Genomic DNA, 18,052 nt, shown 5'->3' on the forward strand with positions numbered 1-18,052 from the left:
GACATTCTGACTCAATAAATTATAAATAGACTGTGAGAAGTGTGTATGTGGAAATGTCCAGAGAGTGAGAGTGCGTTTTGTGTGCTGCTCCGTTCTTATCTTTTTGTGTGGTAATATTTGGTGGTGTGTACAGAATGTGAGGAGTGGCCCAAAGAGAAGAGATCTGAAATAATGTTTTCATTCTTTGTTTCAGATATGCATAGTAGGAAGGTACAGCAAAGGCTGAATGAAAAACTCTGGCTGGTCGAAAATTACTTACGCACTCATGGAACCTGGCGTAATAATGGTCCATCCCACATTGCCCAATGCAGTCAAAATCCCAGTAAATCTATAGCTATAGAACTTAATTTAACCACATCTACCTCTCCCACCTCTCCTTCATCATCGTCACATTAATGCCATGTCATGCCCACTGCTACCACTAGAGGACCACTTGATACAAAAGTGTGCATGCAGCTCCATGCTCTAAGGCTGAAGTTGCCCTCATGTGTTGGCATCTTGGGTCAGCTACTGAATATCAGCAGTGTTTTCTACAAATAACAGAGCGGATTTTAAAAGAATCCAAAACTCCTGATTCCCTGACACTATCAGTCTTCTCCAGATCTTTTATTGAGACAACTAGTAGCTTGACCTAAGGCCATATCCTGCAAGCAACTTTAGACTCACAAATTTTTGCACTGGCTGGCAAATGGTAATGTTACATGGCAGCAGCACTATTCAAATGTGTCTGGTCTTTGTTTTTGGCAGGCTTTCACATCAGGAGGAAATATCAAAGTTTAAAATTTGATATTCCGTTGATGTTTCTTATCCTCTCGTTGTTATTCGATTTTTAATTCGTCCCATTTGAAGAAGTGACCCTGCCATGACAACTCCATCTGTCACATTAAACCATGTCACCCTCCCCTTACGCCGGCTCAGCTTCTCACCGAAGCAATTGCAACATTGGAGAAATATTTCAGCCGATAAATCCGACATTTAACGTGACTAAGCACTGAGACTCAAAAGCTAATACAACATCACGCAGGAATAAAAACAAAAGCATCCACACATCAGCACCACAACATATTTATTAACCACCTCTCATCATCTATAATCTGTTTTTTCAAGTGGTTCAGTTGTCAGAGTTTTTAAATCCAAATTTTTTGGAAGGTTAAAAAAAATTAAATGGAAAAATTACTTCAGTTCTCTGTCTTTGGGCTGCATTGCGTGAAACAATTGAGCACCAAGCAATGATGAGTATGAGTAGAATGAATCTCAAAAGCAAACAAACCAACAACAAATGCTGAATGTTCCCCAGATAAGCCACAGCAACTGAACCATCACAGATGGAAAAAACATTCTAAATACATCTCAAATGATTCAGAACAGTCAACCATTGCTGAATGAAGCTATGGCTCGCATATGTGACAATATATTTTAAACACGGACGACATGTTTAAATATATTGTAAACGCAAACTGTGGTGACACATGACAAATGTGTTTTTTTTCTGTGTATGTGTGTATTTTGTTATCAGATGCACATCTGTGTACATAAACCCCTACCATTATGATTTCCACTCTCTCCTACCGCCACTTTAAGAAAAGAAGCATAATGATGAATTATGCTTCTTGTTTGTTTGCAAAATAAGGAAAAGTGCATTTTTTTTTAAAAAAAAATATATATATATTTTGAGGTCTGCTTGTCTCTTTTAGTTGATCGAGTATACATTTGAATGTTTGATAGTTTCTTCAATTTTCTTAGTTTTGCTTTATTTTAATTCTGATTATATACAGCATCGTCTGTTTGTTATCTGTTATTATGTGTCTGCATGTATTTCATTTATTTTTTGTGCAAAACATTCTTCTGAAATATTATTAATGATGAATGGATGTCTTTATCTAAAGATATAGTTTGCCTTCTAGTAACTTGTTTGCTTGTTTGTATTTATTTTGTGGTGATGCGCAGCCCCCTGTGGGCAGAACATCACTACAGAGGACGGTGTGGTGGTGGCTCTGCCTCCGTGCAAGACGGGTGCCTGGATTGTTCCAGCGATCATGGCCTGCTATCTGCTGGTGGCCAACATACTCCTGGTTAACCTGCTCATTGCTGTGTTCAAGTATGTAAAACCCTCCAATAGTTTTAGCTTTTGCACTTTAAGTAGACACCGCAGTGTTTTAGAAATGCAGCGAAGCACAAAACTCAGTTATTTTTGGCTGCATGAAGGCAGAAATTATTTATTCTTGTCCTCTAGCTCTCATAAGAAAGGATGACAAAGATGAGGATTCATCTTAGCAATATTAAATTGTTTTTATTGATGTTTTTTTCCCTCATATTCAAAAAAATGGCATCACATGTAACTTTTATTTGGGCACTGAGGCTGGTAGCTAATTATAGTATCATAATGGGATGGTGGTTTTTCCACATGGACATTATCAGACTAATGGTCGGTTGCTGCTCTTTTATATAATCAATGAAGCAAATGCAGTCGTCCTCTTCTCTGCATTAGTGTTATTACAAAAAAAGCAGACAATATAAGACACAACAGTTAAACTGAAGGTTTAGTCAGATTTTCTCCTCAAAACTCTCTTGATTCGGTTTATTTTAGCTTACAGCAGATGTAATCTTTCTCGGCTTGTATGGCGTCTCTATCTGTGATTGTCTGTAGTAATACATTCTTCGAGGTCAAGTCCATCTCCAACCAGGTGTGGAAATTTCAGCGCTACCAGCTCATTATGACCTTCCATGAACGTCCGGTCCTTCCTCCACCTCTCATCATATTCAGCCACATAACTATGGTCCTCAAGCACCTGTGTTGTCGATGGCGCAAGCATGATGACGATGAAAGGGACTATGGACTGAGTGAGTTGCACACATACAATAACAAGCTTTTTGTAATAGAACTCGTTACATTTATTCCATTTTAGTGCAATAAAAGTGTCTGTTTACGAAAAAAGAAATCTCTTCAGTATTTCTGAATAGTTAGCGTTAACACACTCAATCCCTTTCATCCACAGAGCTTTTCATCACAGAAGACGAACTGAAGAAAGTCCATGATTTTGAGGAGCAGTGTATAGAGGAGTACTTCAGAGAGAAAGATGACAGATTCCACTCATCCAATGATGAGAGAATCAGAGTCACTTCTGAAAGGTCAGATATGGCTGCACTCAAAAGCAGTGTCCGTATTAAAACCATCAAACAATAGAAATATAGAACATATTTCAATACTTATTTCCATTTTTCTTTTTCTGTACAATGGCCAAGAGAGCCCAGCGCACTCTAGCAAAAGAAACTAAGGGCAAAGAGAGAAAAGAAGCTGATCAATCTGATAACACAAAAGTGAATTTAGAATTTCCTTTGGCGTACAGAAATGTGTAGCTAAGAACACACACTGTTTTCGCTTCTCTACTCTACCCCCTCCAGTGCTTTTATGATGTTTTTCTCTCATTTCTGTCTCCTCTGTCAGGGTGGAGAATATGGCGATGCGTTTAGAGGAAGTCAATGAGAGGGAACACTTCATGAAGGCATCACTACAGACTGTTGATATTCGTCTGGCCCAAATGGAAGAGCTAATTGGACGAATTACTGGAGCGCTGGAGCGCATGACTGGTGTCGAGCGCGGGGAGGTCCAAAAAGCACGTTCTCGGACTTCGTCTGACTGCACAGACTCTGCATACATACTCCGCCAGGCTGAGTGCCCTGAAGCCGCATACATTCTCCGTCAAAGCAGCTTTAACAGCACAGAGGGGAACTGCTACCGCCTCCAGGAGGCTCTAGAGGGAACAGCTGAGGGTTCCATGTCTCCTCCTTCGCCCACTGGCATAGCAACACGGACCAGAAGTCATTCATTTTATGTTGGAGCTGGTCGTGCTGCTGAACGGGGAAGTAGAGCTGAGCGAGCTGAAAGTTTCTTCAAAGACCGCTCCCTCAGTCTCCACAGAGCCAACAGCTCACAATCTGTGTCCTCAGCTGCCGGCCCCAAGGAGTCTAAGCCCCTCCCACTGGCGACGTTATCGGTCTCCCAGCAGCACCGTCCGTCATCCTGCATTGATATCTATGTCTCAACGTCTGAAGAGGTGGGGCCTGCGGAGGTCTTTCTAGATCCTCTCCGTATGGTCCCACCTCTCCAGAGAGACTCCTCGCTGCAGTCAGATATAATAGAGACGGTGCTGCCTGGAGGCCGGGAGTTCAGCAGTGCTGCCACCAGCGGTTTGGGCGACAGGCACTCGGAGGGCGGTGCAGGCAGCAGCGGAACTGCTGGAGCTATGTTTGATGATAGTGCTGCAGCTGATTTGTCATTATGCTCAGCACATCTCTTACCAGACAGCACATTACCTCCTTGGGATATGGAACCATCCCCACCTCCCTCAGCAGGGCTGCTCGAACGTTCTAAGAGCAGCCGCTACCTCTCTACCGCAGGCACAGGATTCCTGGATGAGCCTCCTCTGGTCAAGTCACACAGCCTCATGTTCACACCAAGAAGCTGTTATGGTGGGATTGGGGCCGGAGTCCAGGTAAAGGCCGCGGAGTACACCAGCATCACTGACTGCATCGATACACGCTGCGTCTCATCTCCGTACACCCCCGCAGAACGCTCGCAGTCACCTGGAGGTTCCACTTCATTCCCCTTTGATAAGCCGTCGGACGTTGGTTCCTCTCATCCAGAGAGAGAGGCAGAGCTTAGTCACACAGAGTCTGATCCTGAGGACCCTGATGACCTGGTTCCACCCCCTGATACCCCTCGGCTAGGGGTCCTAGGTGGCCCCAGTGGGGCCCCTCTCTGCTCCCCCTTTTCCAAGCTGGAGCGAGCAAACAGCTGCTCGTCAGACGACTCCCATCCTTCGCTCACGCTGGCTCCTCCGCACCGGAAGAGCCTGTCGGTGAGTGAGAGGATGGAGAGAGGACCGGGTCTGGGGGCAGACAGGGGGCCTGGGCCTGGGGGGCGGGGTCTGGCAGGAACCAGAAACCCCTTCCTCAGGAGCAAGTCTGGAGCAAGACCTGACACAGCCAAAACTGACAGCCTCTCAATGAGGAAGCTGGCAGCTCCGTCGGCTTTCCGCAGCTTCGATAGACAAAACTACACGTGACAAGGATGTGTAAGTGCACTTGCACACTGTTAGGACCAGAGAGGAGTATTGTGAGGGCCGAGGGCTAAAGTGATAGCAGGGTGAAGTTGCCCTTAGATGCTAATCTGGACGAGATCTAAGGTTGTTTTTTTCCCCCGCATTATATCTCAGATTAGAAAAATGTATTCATAGTCAGTATTGAAGGGCAGCTTTACTCTGAATCATGAATCTGCAGAGAAGGATTGGAGATATAGGGGTCCTACTGTACACCAGTCAAAACAAAGAGCTATGAATCTAGACTAGTTTTTACCTCTTGTAGCTAAGTAACTCTCAGTTTGGTGTTATGGCAATGGAAGGTGTATTCGTACTGTATGTCTTCCACCCACCACCTTTACTTCAAGTAGACATCTTTCACTGTGTTACATCACATATCAGTCACACTAGTCACACACAAAGTATACTGTTACTCCTAGCAGCTTTATATGGTAGACACTGTCAAGTCTGAGAGGCCAAGGGAGAGGAGAAAGAAAGAAATGACACCCACCTCTTTTGCCAACATAGAGTCATTACTACTGCAAAACCTTACCTTCAAATACATTTTCCCTGCTTCATATAATCCTAACTCGCATAAACTCAACCCAGAAAGACACTAACATTTCTGGCCACTTTGTGAAGAGATCAGAAGTCTTTGGACTTCACTGCACTTCAAATTACCTCTAAGTACTCAATCTTTCACATAATAAATAAATATTTCATTTTTGAAGGATACAGTTCTTTCTCTTCTGTTTGTATATTGTAGCATCAGAGAGGAAACGGCTAAAGCACTCATCTTTGCCAGAAACAAAGCAGCATTTGAACACACTGCAGTCAAAAAGTCGGCATGCCACCATGTATCTCCTGCGGCCGTGCTTGAGGCACTGTCCTGAGGCATCATGTAAGGGCGTGAAAGAGAAAGGCGCTCCGCGTATGGTGACATCCTCATGTTTATCCGCGCACACACTTGGTCAGTGAAATCCTACATATCACTTGGAGAGATACCTTAGTTTATACCTGACTCCAGAGAGCTTTTACAAGTGCAATTGCAATAGATGGGGACAAGGGGGCGTTATGAGCCTGTGTGGGAAGCAACGCTTGCTGGGCAAACCTGATGTGAACCTTAGTTGCCCGCACCTGACACCAAAAATCTTTTCACTCCAAGAATCGTAGCTCTCTTGTAGCCCAGCCCTCTTCCTTCAGGTTTCGGCAGTGGCATTATTTTTGAAATGGTTTTTACATCCGCCTGCACCTAACAGATCCGTCCTTCATCTATCCAATAACTGTCATCCATTTGTTTTTCTCCTTTCATTCTTTTTTTTAATTGAATTCAAAGCAGGTCACTGCAAAAAGAGGCTTATTTTAAAAAACACACAAAAAAGCAGTTGCCTAATACTAAAACAAATGTTGAAATAAGCATACAGATCATATTGAAGGACCTTGAATTTATTTCTGATTGATTTATATTTGGAAAAGCTTCGGAATGAGTTGCCAAGTATACACATTCTAGCTGAGATTTATTAAGAAAGGCATGCATTTTAAAGCGGCATGAAGGAGGAAACATAGGGTCATTAATATTAAAAGATGAAAGCCAGATCAGTGTTTTTAAAAAAGTTCTCATTTTTTTTATTGTAAAGAAAGAAGTCTGAAAAAGAAGATGTCTTTTTCCGATAGCTTTGTAAAGACAAAATAGCTTCAATCAATAGAATTCTTACTGATTTTTAATGTTTGTTTTTATATTTTCTCACTCTTATGATTCAGTTTTAATCATGTTGCTCTTCTTTTGAGATTGATTCTATTTATTGACATTTTCTTGCTCCTTATTGATAATTGCAGTAAATGCCTGTTTGAATTACAAAAATCAATATTTATATCTTCTCAGTGATATTTTTGTCGAGTATTTTCTAATTAAGCTTTTCAATTTAATAAAAGATGACCATCTACATGCACTAAATGACGATGTATTATATTATTTATTAAATATATAGACTTGTCTGATATAATGTACATTTCGATCATATTTAAAGTATTTAAAGTAGTTTTTATTGTATGTTTTATCAACCAGCTTATGAGAATTTTCTAATGTTGACAAGGCAATACATAGTTGCCAGTATACCAAACTTAGGGTGCCTTTTGGGCATGGATGGAGTATGTGGGGACTGAAGTGATTCATAAATCTGTGAATTTCCTCTTTTCATCTTTGTCTTCTGTTGTGAAGAGGCCAAAAAATCAGTGGTTATGTTCTCACAGACATTTGTTGTTCTCTTTGGACACATCTGATGTACAGAGTGGAGGAATTGTTGTTATCTGTAAACTGTATCATTGCTTGTATGGGTATTTATTTGAATTTCTTCACCAGAACACATAAAAGATCTCACTGACAACAATAGCTTTGGAGGACAAAAAAACAAACAAACCTGCGCACGAAAACGAGGGTGAGGATGTGATATAAACAGTAGGTGTCATTGCAGTAACTGGTCTTTCTTGCTCGAATTGGATTAAATCATGTGGTACTACCCAAATCTAATGATCCAGGACTGTTAAAAGCCCCCAGGTGATGTCTCTTAATTTGCGAGCTACAAAAAACATTAAACAACTGTGGTCCTGGGCAAAGCGCCACACCACGTGACCAGTTACTTTTCTAGGTAGAATCTGGAGATTGTCCCTTTAACCTTGTAATCACAACAGAAGTTGCAGTTAACCCCAATTGTGTGCAGTGGCTGGATGGCAAACCTAAAAGATGAGAGTTTTAATTTCCTCAACACATATGTAAGTCATAGCATAGTTTAAAGATGAAGGTCAGTGCTCAGGGACAACATTACCCCAGTGATGCAAGATGGAAAGTTAATCGTTGAAAGAAAGAAAGAAAGAGTCCAGTATAATCACTGTGCTTAATGAGTCTAACCCAGAATCTTTTTGATCATAGAAAAACTATATATTTTTGTGTTTAGGTGTTCAGAAATGGCAATACAATGCATGAATGTCTTCATACCTGATCAACTTGTTCTACCACAAAAGTTGAAAACACCAACAGTACAAACAAAAGTGAGGAATGTCTTTGCAGTCATGCTTAGTTGACTCTTGCATTTTGAACCAAACCAAACTCTGTCTAACCAAATGGAAACACGCTGAGTCACAGCTGTTGCAGACGGGATTAACTAGGCAGAGGTCACCTCAGTCGTTGCAGGGCCAGTCAGAAAACAAAATGACCGCGTTGGAATGAAAGTTTATGCCCTGCTATTTGACCTTACATTCTCTTTTATTCTTTTCAAAGTTCCTTATCCTCATATACGAGAGAGCATACAAGTCCGAAGCATGTAGAAACTTGTTAAGGTTTGTACATGATTGTGTTTGCGATATGCTGACGAGACTGTTGTGGAAGGTACTGACAGGAGGCATGCGTGTGTGCGTATGTTTGTACGTGCGTTTAATTAAACTGCGTGTGAATCGGAAGTGTAGATGACACTAATAACTGGGAGGCATGCCAACACAACACAACCCAACAGAATCTTAATGTACAGTATTTTTTAAATATTTTACTACACTGTCTCTTAAAGTTTTGGGGAATCATGAGCATATGTGATAATAATAATCAACAGATTTGCTTCCCTCCTATGAAACCTGTGACTCGTAAGCTTTAGAGTATCACGCACATGTTTTTTCTGCAATAACTTCTGATGTTGTTCGACTAAAAGGGACTTATCCCTCTACTGGTCACACTTTATTTAATGTCCTTTAAATGCATGCAGTTCTTCCACTCAGAGTGTACAGAGATGATGTGTAATGATGACTGAGAGAAAGATAGAGAGAGATTATAATATGAAATTAAAGTAGTGAGTATTTGGATGCAAATACAAATCTGTATTCTTCAATGTGAATAGGATCATGTCTGGCATGCATTGTTAAATAAACAATTAAATAGATTTGTGTCTTGTCTGTTTTTAATTCATGTGGATACTCAAGCAATGAATGACAGCACACTGAGTGCCCTCACCACTACCAGCTGCTTTGGATGGTTTAACACAGGTATTTAAATGCATCCATCTGCACTGCTCCTTGCATCTTCACCATTAACACCCACCTTCCTCTTGCCTACCTGTGTCTTGCTTCTACTGACTTTCTCCCCTCTTCAGAAAAGAAGAATGAAAGTTCCTACACTCGCTACACATTATAACACCCCAATATCTGATTGGGACAATGATTTAAACTCTGAAGTTAAACGGCTACAGGTACATCAGCATCTTTGACTCCCTTATGATGTATCTCACCTCAATTTTATTTATATGGCACTAAATCACAACAGCGGTCACCTCAAGGAGCTTGCCCACTGCGCAAAGTGACATCGGCGTGACAAGTGATGGATCAATATAGACATGATCTGCACGTCTATCCGACATCCAGTGTTTGGTGGGCGATATTGTAAAGACTTACAGTAGTAGAGTGAGAAAAGCAGCTCAGGTTACCCTTAACCCTCTTAAGGGAACCCAGGCTTCAGGATCCAGCCCTAACTAAGCCTTGTCAAAAGGAAAGTTTTAAGTGTAACCTTAAAAACAGAGTGTCTGTCTCCTGAATCCAAACTGGGAGTTGGTCCCACAGAAGAATACCTTGAAAGCTTCTAGTTTTAAGCAGAAACTAATAAAAAAACAAAAACAAACAAAAAGTCTTTGTAGGATACATAAGGCAACAAAGGCTCATAAGGCACTGGAGCACATCAAGCTGTTCTGCAGATATGGCAACAAACCCCTGCATTGACTGTCCTTTGTAAAACTTCTTACACTGCCATAAAAACACAGCCTGGAACTGGTCCCAGAGTATAAATGGTTTTCACACGCTTTCTTCAGCTGTAATAGAAATTCTTCAGTAATCAGCTGAGTACTGAGTACTTGAATATATTTATGTCATATTGGCCAGGGCCTGCATGACACCTGTGGTTTATACAAACGTGGTTTTACATATTAACGTGAAGGTTTTACACTCCCTGCCGTGCCCGCGCTGTGCCTGTAGTCCGCCGGGCTGTGAGTGTTTGGAAACCGGGGAGGGGCGGGGTAGCACAAGGGAGAGGGCCAGCAGTGGTGCGTCAGCTCATACTCCGCACGTGGAAGAGAACATTTTGTACTGAGATTATGCGCGCGCCCTCCTCCTCCTCCTCCACCACCTCTCGGTTACATGACACGCACGCGCTCACACGCTTTTAAAAAAACAACCTTTGCCGCAATCGCCGTACAAGACACCACAACAACATGACCCAGATGCACCGTGCACTATTGAACTCTTTGCACGTTAGTGCGAGGAGGAAGCGGGGAGCAGCAACTGCGGCAGCCGAGGAAGCGCCTCCTCTTCCCCAGAAATGTTTACAGCTCTGCTGCAGGAGGAGTGGGAGGGTGGCTGCAGAGACTACACTCATCTGGCCCAGACCCTAGTTTCAACCAGATTTTTGTTCCTGGAAATCTGGGGGTTCTGCTGGAGCAAAATGGGGCGGAGTTCCAGCATGGGGCGATCGTGGAAAAAGAGCAAGAAGTCCTTGTACAGTTTTATTCTGTGATGCAGAAAATAGAACTTATTGTTATGTTATTTCTGTGCAGTTGGCTTGAATCCTACTCCCTCATAATCCTTGTTTTTCATATTGATTCAACACAAGACATATGAATCTATATGAGCTATATCTATATATATATCCATGCAGCAGAGGGGCAGTAAGCTTCGTCTGAATTATGCATTTGTGTTGTTTGTCACCAGGCAAAGTTCAAACCCATATTTTGAGAACACCGAGTCCTGTCCTATAAAAACGAAGGGCCATACCTCTCTGTGGGTAAACAGAAAAACAAAACCAAGGAAGAACATGTGTCCAACTATTGACTACAAAGTTCACGTCAGGGAGAACTGTCAAGAGCTCACATTGCTCAATCCCTGCAGCCCCTAAGCTGAGGATTTTCTAGGAACTTTGACCAGAAGTGAACCACCCCCTGCACTTTTTAACTAAAGGGGTCTTATTTCACTTAAGTGGGCTGGCAGTATTATACTCATTCCTTTTCTTCTTTTTTCTTTTTTTAAGCAAACTTTTAAGAGACAGTGGGAAACATGTAGTCTGAAAATGTTGAGGCGCAAGGGAAAGGTGCTGCCTCGTTTAGTTCACAGTGAATAGTAATTTGGCAGGATTAAGAAACACATAGTTCTAGGGTGAGCGTAAACTAAGGAAACTATCAGAATGTAAACATTAAAAATGTTTTTATAAAGTCACGGGAAAAAGTGTGACTGTAAGAAAAACAGTAGCTTTATCTTAGATGTCTTTATCTCACGAAACAAGCTTACGTGTCAATATTTCTGCCCTCTAAAGTGGAACTTGTAAATATTTAGCAGCTGTAAAAACACAGGGGCAAACTATAACCACAAGCCATTTTTTCCATACATAACAGATCATTCATAATTTTACATATATATACATATACAGTTTTTTGTGTCATCTTTAAAAAAAAATCTGCTGGCTCGTGCTAAAGCATGCTGTATGTTACTGTGTAGGGTAGGAAATTACCAGAAAAGCTTTGACTGTAAGAGAATGACAGGGATGATACTTAAGTGTTTTGTACACATTACACAGGTCAAATTAGGTGGGATCACCGAACGATGAAAGAGACAAGTGACTGAAGCAAATCATCCAGAAAAGAGGAAAGGACACCATTTATTGCTTACAAAACTTAAACTTCAGAGAAAGAAATTTGTAATTATTATTAAACTTGTTATTAAAAAGGCATGTAATTATAAATCTGACCAAATATAACCAATGTTCATTATTCATTTTCCATGTATTTATTATCCAAAATCACAAAGGGTTAGACTTTTGTTTTTAATGACGACACTTTTACGTATCTACATATAGATCTACATGGACTTATATTTTTCTTAATGATTCCTCAAATCCATTTTTACACTCTAACAACCATATTTACCATTTTCCTTAAGTCCCTGAAGGTAACATGAGTGTGGTCTTGCCCTTTTCACCAATCCCAGTCTTGTGATTAGTCGAGGGTCTTTTCACTCACTTTAGTCAATAGGCAGTCCCCCAAAAACCGAGTCACGTTTCTTCTCATCCAATCACAGTCCAGTTTAATTATGACACAGTGGGATTCCGCGAAATTGTTTCTTGGAGTTGAACTAAAGTGCTGCTCTCTGTAAAATAGGACAAGTTGACCCGTGTGTGTCTGCGCACAGGGACGTGGACACAATAGCGCCGTGGGCAAACGCTGTGATTTTGATTCGTCCGTTAGAATTAAAAGGATCTGGAGGAAGAAAGAGAAAGGAGGTTAGAGAAAGGAGGAACCGGGGAACATTTTCAAAGCGCTATCTTTCCTGAGCGGGGCGTTTATTTATCCTCCGCGCAACCCCGACAAGAAAAGCGCAGTCTGCGCGGAGTGGTCACATTGAAGACGACACGTGTGGATGATTAACCGCATGTTTCCTGGGAGGACTGCGGACTGATTACTGTATCCGCGTTGTCGGATAGTTTTTCCTCGCCTCTCAAGATCTATTGTTTTGCTTCTGTCCTCCCGGCTCTGCTTCAGGGATCGTGATGTCGTCGGAAGTCGACGTCTCTGCAGACCGCGTCCCCAGCCGACCACCGCCGGGGCGGATGGAGGACGTACTGAAAGAGAGCCAGGAGAACAGGACTTTACTGATGGTGGCGAGGATTTTGCTGGACTTGAACAAATGCAGCCCCAACGCTGTCAGCGCCGGAGAAAACAGATGTCTCGGGGGCAGCGAGACCGGCGCGCAAGAGAAAGCGGAGCGGGGGAGTCGCCTGAGCTGCGGGGACAGCCGCGGCTCTCCGGCCAGCCAAGCCAAACATCCCCGGAACACGAAGGCGGCGGCGGCGGGGGGACTGCCGTGCTCCGAGAAGAGACACTGCTGCCCTTTTGCTGGCTGCGGGAAGATGTACGGCAAGTCGTCCCACCTTAAAGCCCATCTTCGGGTCCATACCGGTAAGTAAAGTGAGAGGGGATGGGGTGCTTGCTGGGTGCTTAGGCGACACGATACCAACAGCTCTGCGTCACTTCGACCCTTTTTCGTATTTTTCTTATTTATGACGTAAGACTTTTAACCGAGAAAGTAAGAGTAAAACGTGACGGACAAGAGTCCAGACCTGTGTCTCGTGTTGTGAGACTTTTAGGGGCGTGACCACGTGTTTCTGCAAAACCACATTATAGGAAAGGTGGTCTCATGATCGCCTACTTGTGGGAGGGGGTGTGACTCACCGGGACATATTGGACCAGAGGCTGGCAGAGAGGTGGAGAGGCAAGGGGGAGGAAATCTTTGTTTTAACGTCCTGTGGACACGCGGCCAGAGTGCGATCTTGGGTAAACACCACGTGCGGACGCCCATATTTGCGAAGCTTTATTGTTGAGATGTAATAAATGACGCCGGAGCTTGGGGCATCATGAGACCCAATAACGCCTCTAATGATTTTAGCTTTGTGTTCCTGCCACCACTCTTCATCATACAGCACTGGCAGTCGGAGTAACAGTGGAAGAACATCTGCCGACACATTAAATAGGTCGTGATTCACACGCGGGTCACTGCGACACTGTTGTCCCCACGTGTTCTTGTCCGGAGGTAACGCACACTGCGCCACCATTTCCTCATACGTCATCCACCTCCACTCCCCTCGCGTGGGCTTGTAAACAAGAGCTGACATGTGGTTCTGCTCAGCACGTGGAAGCGCTGTTGAGGGAGTAATGTGCCCTGTTTCACCTCAGGGCTATCTTGACTGACGGCTCCGATGTCAACATGTTATTGTTCTTAGCAGCAGTCTTTCAGCAGATCTTAGTTTCGCTCCAGACCGCAGCCTGTGTCTTATTTTCACCCCCCCCTTCTCCTTGTCACACTTGATTAATCTCGCAAATGTGTGTCTGTGCTTTAATTTTGATTGTTTCCTCTTATCACAATAAGTTTTTTCATCCACTCTGATTGTTGCTATGCAGAATACAGCCTCCAAGTCCTCTGGGTTGTTTGTTGGTCTCTGTGTTTTTCATATTCTCATACTTGTGTGAATGCAAAGCAGGTGCCACAGGAGACTTTTTATAATCATTTTGATTTTTTTATGTTTTGTAAAATAAGTATTAAAAAAGTGAGTATTTGTTCACACACAGCAAACTCAAAGTAAGTCCTATAATAGATTTCACAAAAAAAGGTCGACTCTTAGTTTGTTTTCTTTTTAGAAGGAAAGAAAATGTGCAAATGTAACTTGATGACATGATTGATTTTGTGGCGAGGAAGGAGTGGTTTGGGTTGGTTAATATGATTAGTTGTAAATGTACAAAAACAAAAACTGGGTGTGTTTCCCTCAGGTGAGCGCCCCTTTGAGTGTACCTGGGCAGGCTGCGGCAAGAAGTTCTCCCGATCGGACGAGCTCACCCGTCACTATCGCACGCACACAGGCGAAAAGCGCTTCAACTGTCCGATGTGTGACAAGTGCTTCATGAGGAGCGACCACCTGAAGAAACACGCCCGGCGACATCCAGGCTTTCATCCCAGCATGCTCCAGGGCTCCGGCGCGGCCAAGAGAAGGCGTTGCTCCGTGTCCGTGTCCTCCTCTGATTCTGGAGACCGAAGCCCCACCGGGGTGTGAGACACACCCACATACTGTACATGTGCACACAAAGGTACATACTGCACATACAGAGTGTGGCGCCTGTACCTTTTCTACAAATCCTGTCGAGCCAGACAACCAGCCAGACCACAATTCAGAGTTTACTACACATGTAAACGAAGTAAACATGACAAATCTGACTGTAATCACACTAGAACTTCTCCTCTCATTCCCTGAGGTGATTGTTATTTATTAAGGGTTATTTCAGGGAAGTTCAGTTCTTCTTCAACTTTATTGTCTGTTGTCAAAAAAATTTTCTTTTTTCTTGAAAGAATCTGCCGTCCAAGTGGAAACCATGTACCCATAAAGTGTTTGAAAAACACTGCATAAGTTCACTTTGCATCGCAGACTTCCCTTGCAAATGAAGAGAATGGGAAGAACGCAAGTCCTTATATTCCTAGCGCTTAAAGAAGTTCTGGAAATAGTCCTTTAATGAATATTGTTATTGCATACATAGACTTATGCACACTTGAACAGTTGCTTTTCAGCCAGGATAATGCAAATGCACAACACAGCAGTATTATCATGTAAATAGATCAAACTAACTTCAGATGGGTGATATACTAAGTCTAGTGTAGTTACATGTTATTAGAGAGTAATAAGAAAACTATACTATAGAGAAATATAGAGCCTGTTTATTTAATTTCACACATTTTGCCATGGACTTCAGGTATAATCAGGTGTGTTATGAGCTTGTAGGGATAAGCAGTGTGTTTCCTGTGTTGAAACACACACATTGCAATTAAATGCACCAATATACCTTTATAGTACCTTGTCGAGGCCATAATACACAAGCAAATCTCAGCATTTGTGTTGTTTCTTAGTAACGCTTGAAAACATAACAGGGTAAAACCTTTTAGACGATAACGTGGTAACATTTTTTCACTTACTGTTTAAACACTACTCGGTGTTCTGACCACAGTGATTTATGTTTAGTAAAAGTCCGTGCCTTTTGACGGTTTTGTGGCAGAGGGGAATTTCTACGTTTTTCAATACTACCTGAATTAACATCGTCAGATTCTTTGTGTTGCTGTTCAGTAATACTTTAAAGCTCAACGACTGTCTTCAAATGCCAAGAGTGCCAGTTTTGTTTGGACTGCATTTTTTTTTTTTAAATCAGGGAATAATGTGATGTGTGGACACATGACTTAAAATTACACCCCCTGGTGTTGACATGGAAGCACAACATTTCTCGTAGGATAGAGTCCTAATTATTATTATTATTATTATTATTATTGTTATTTTTATTCTTATTGTTTGTCCTTCCATTTGAGGAGTGCTTTCTTGATTAGTTCAACAAATTCCATCATGTAGCATGTTTGTATGTATTTTCTTTGGTACAGTGTATGTTTTATTTGTCTGGGGATCTTTTATAATATTACAAATGGAATGAGAGGTCTTATTAAGCCACTACAGGAGCCAGATGAATTATTATTGATGTCATTAGTTTTCTTTTGTACTTGTCATGCGATGCATTCAAATGTCCAAATAGAGTCTGTAGCTTGTAGAATACAAACTACATATATTTGTGAAGTGAAATGCTTATTTTATTTTATTTTTCTTCTTTTCTGGCATTATGATGACTGTGATTGGATGCTGGTGCCTTTCAGGTTGAAGCCCTTACTTCTGATGCTACTGTACTGTAATCAGGGACTGTCAATGCAGATCCCATGCTATCGCAATACACATACCTGTGTAATAATTGTTGCTCAAATGTTTTAACATTAAAATTATCCTTTTGGGGTTTTTTTTTCTTTTTAAGCATTCGCCTCTTTCTTCTTTTTCGCATCTCACACCCATAGTCACACTATGCAGCCATTATTATATATTACCATAATAAATTATGAATAATGTTATTATGGATAACCAAGCACATCAGACGCTGTTTCATTTGCATTTTGTTTATTTGTCGTTTTCATACACTGCACATAACATTGTTAAATACTGTAATGGAAGTGTTTACGTTACAAGAAAATCTTTTTTTTCTTTTTAAAAAAAGAAAAGAAAAGAAAAACACTTATCACTTGTGTCTAAATGTAAAAAGAAAAAAAAAAGCATAACTTCTTAGCAAATGCTCTTCAAATAAACTAATCAAGATGGAACACAGACATCTTTTAAGTTTTTTCTATACTTAAGGCATATAATTGCAAATCAACAGCTAATTTAGAGGAGAGAGGGTCGTAAACGAAGGGCATTAGTGCTCCAAGTCAACGATCCATGATGTTGCAATAAACGATTTTCATTCTGTTTGAAACAGAAATCGATGCTGTCTCACTTATTATTTTGGCATTGTAGGTCTTTATGCATGCATGTGTGTGTGTGTGTTGGGTCATCTTTCTAAGATGTATACCACGAAACAAATTCAACAAAGCCAGGTTATCTTTGTGTTAGTTGGCTTGACAAAACCTAAAATGCCACAACAGTGGCTGTCAGCTGCCTTTGTTAAGTCTGGCTTTCGTTTTTTGGCGATCAGTAGTATTTACCATGGTGATTTAGTCAGGTTAAAACAGAGCAACCTTTCTAACACTGAAATCTCTGACTTTAAGCTTAAGATAGCTCATTAATCTCACTTCGAAGTACACCTCCTCTGGTGTGTGACCCTGTGTTCACCTAATGATCTGTGGCACTGACACAGAAATGGGAAGGAGGGTGTCCGGTGATCATCAGGTTGCTTTGGCCTTGATAACGTGGGGATCAGAGCAAGAAACAATATGCAATCATCCCTTTCTACACAGTTCATTTTCACTGCTCTGCAGGAAACAGTACAATGATAAGGGCTCCCCAAAAAAGTAAAAAGCAAAATGTGCAAATTGAAAACAATGCAACAACAGTAGCGTGTGATTGCACAAATTAACTGTGGTGCAAAAAAGCTACTTGCTCATTATTTACCATTGGATTATTCAGTCAGATGCTCTTCATGCAGTTTGTTCCTCAACTATTCGATTTCATACATTCCCTCCTAAACTCTGTGATGCCACATCTCTCTTTGCCATTTAGGCAAAGAGAGCAGAAGTATTGAAGGTGGTGTTAATGAGTGCAATGACCTGGTCTGTGCTACATATTAACCCCTTAAGGTACAACAACAATACAGTTTCCTCTGTTTGGAGAATCAGACTTCTACGACACAATCAAATATCTGAGCATCAGCACATTCAATTTTAATTATCCCTCAGGTTAAAAAAGTAAGCGTTTAAATAAAAAAAAACTAACAAACAAACTAGAAAATAAAATATATATATATGCAACTCAGAATTCAGGTAAACAGAACAGCTGAGTCAGTTATGATAATGTTTCTTATTCTTCTGGGAAACTGAAATCACTTTAGAGCATCAAA

At 41.6% G+C, this 18,052-nt stretch overlaps 2 protein-coding genes across 3 annotated transcripts in view; both read left to right on the forward strand.

The window, feature by feature from the left end:
* trpm3 (transient receptor potential cation channel, subfamily M, member 3) overlaps positions 1 to 5,066 on the forward strand; it is a 165,778-nt gene extending 160,712 nt beyond the window's left edge. For both annotated transcript variants that reach the window (XM_085367211.1, XM_085367212.1), the window contains 5 exons: positions 194 to 322; positions 1,948 to 2,098; positions 2,648 to 2,841; positions 2,997 to 3,129; positions 3,446 to 5,066. In XM_085367211.1, coding sequence (XP_085223337.1) covers positions 194 to 322; positions 1,948 to 2,098; positions 2,648 to 2,841; positions 2,997 to 3,129; positions 3,446 to 5,066 — 2,228 coding nt within the window. The remainder of the gene's footprint in view (positions 1 to 193; positions 323 to 1,947; positions 2,099 to 2,647; positions 2,842 to 2,996; positions 3,130 to 3,445) is intronic.
* A 7,129-nt stretch (positions 5,067 to 12,195) lies between these two features.
* Positions 12,196 to 16,455, forward strand: klf9 (Kruppel like factor 9). Its single transcript, XM_085368113.1, has 2 exons — positions 12,196 to 13,051; positions 14,417 to 16,455. The coding sequence occupies exons 1-2, from the start codon at positions 12,643 to 12,645 to the stop codon at positions 14,695 to 14,697; spliced, it is 690 nt and encodes a 229-aa protein (XP_085224239.1). The 5' UTR covers positions 12,196 to 12,642; the 3' UTR covers positions 14,698 to 16,455.
* Positions 16,456 to 18,052: the final 1,597 nt, after the last annotated feature.

Source organism: Diplotaxodon limnothrissa, linkage group LG12 (genome assembly GCF_057381915.1).
Source record: "Diplotaxodon limnothrissa isolate DT_005_m linkage group LG12, D_limnothrissa_male_GT1.1, whole genome shotgun sequence".
NCBI classification, from domain to species: domain Eukaryota; kingdom Metazoa; phylum Chordata; class Actinopteri; order Cichliformes; family Cichlidae; genus Diplotaxodon; species Diplotaxodon limnothrissa.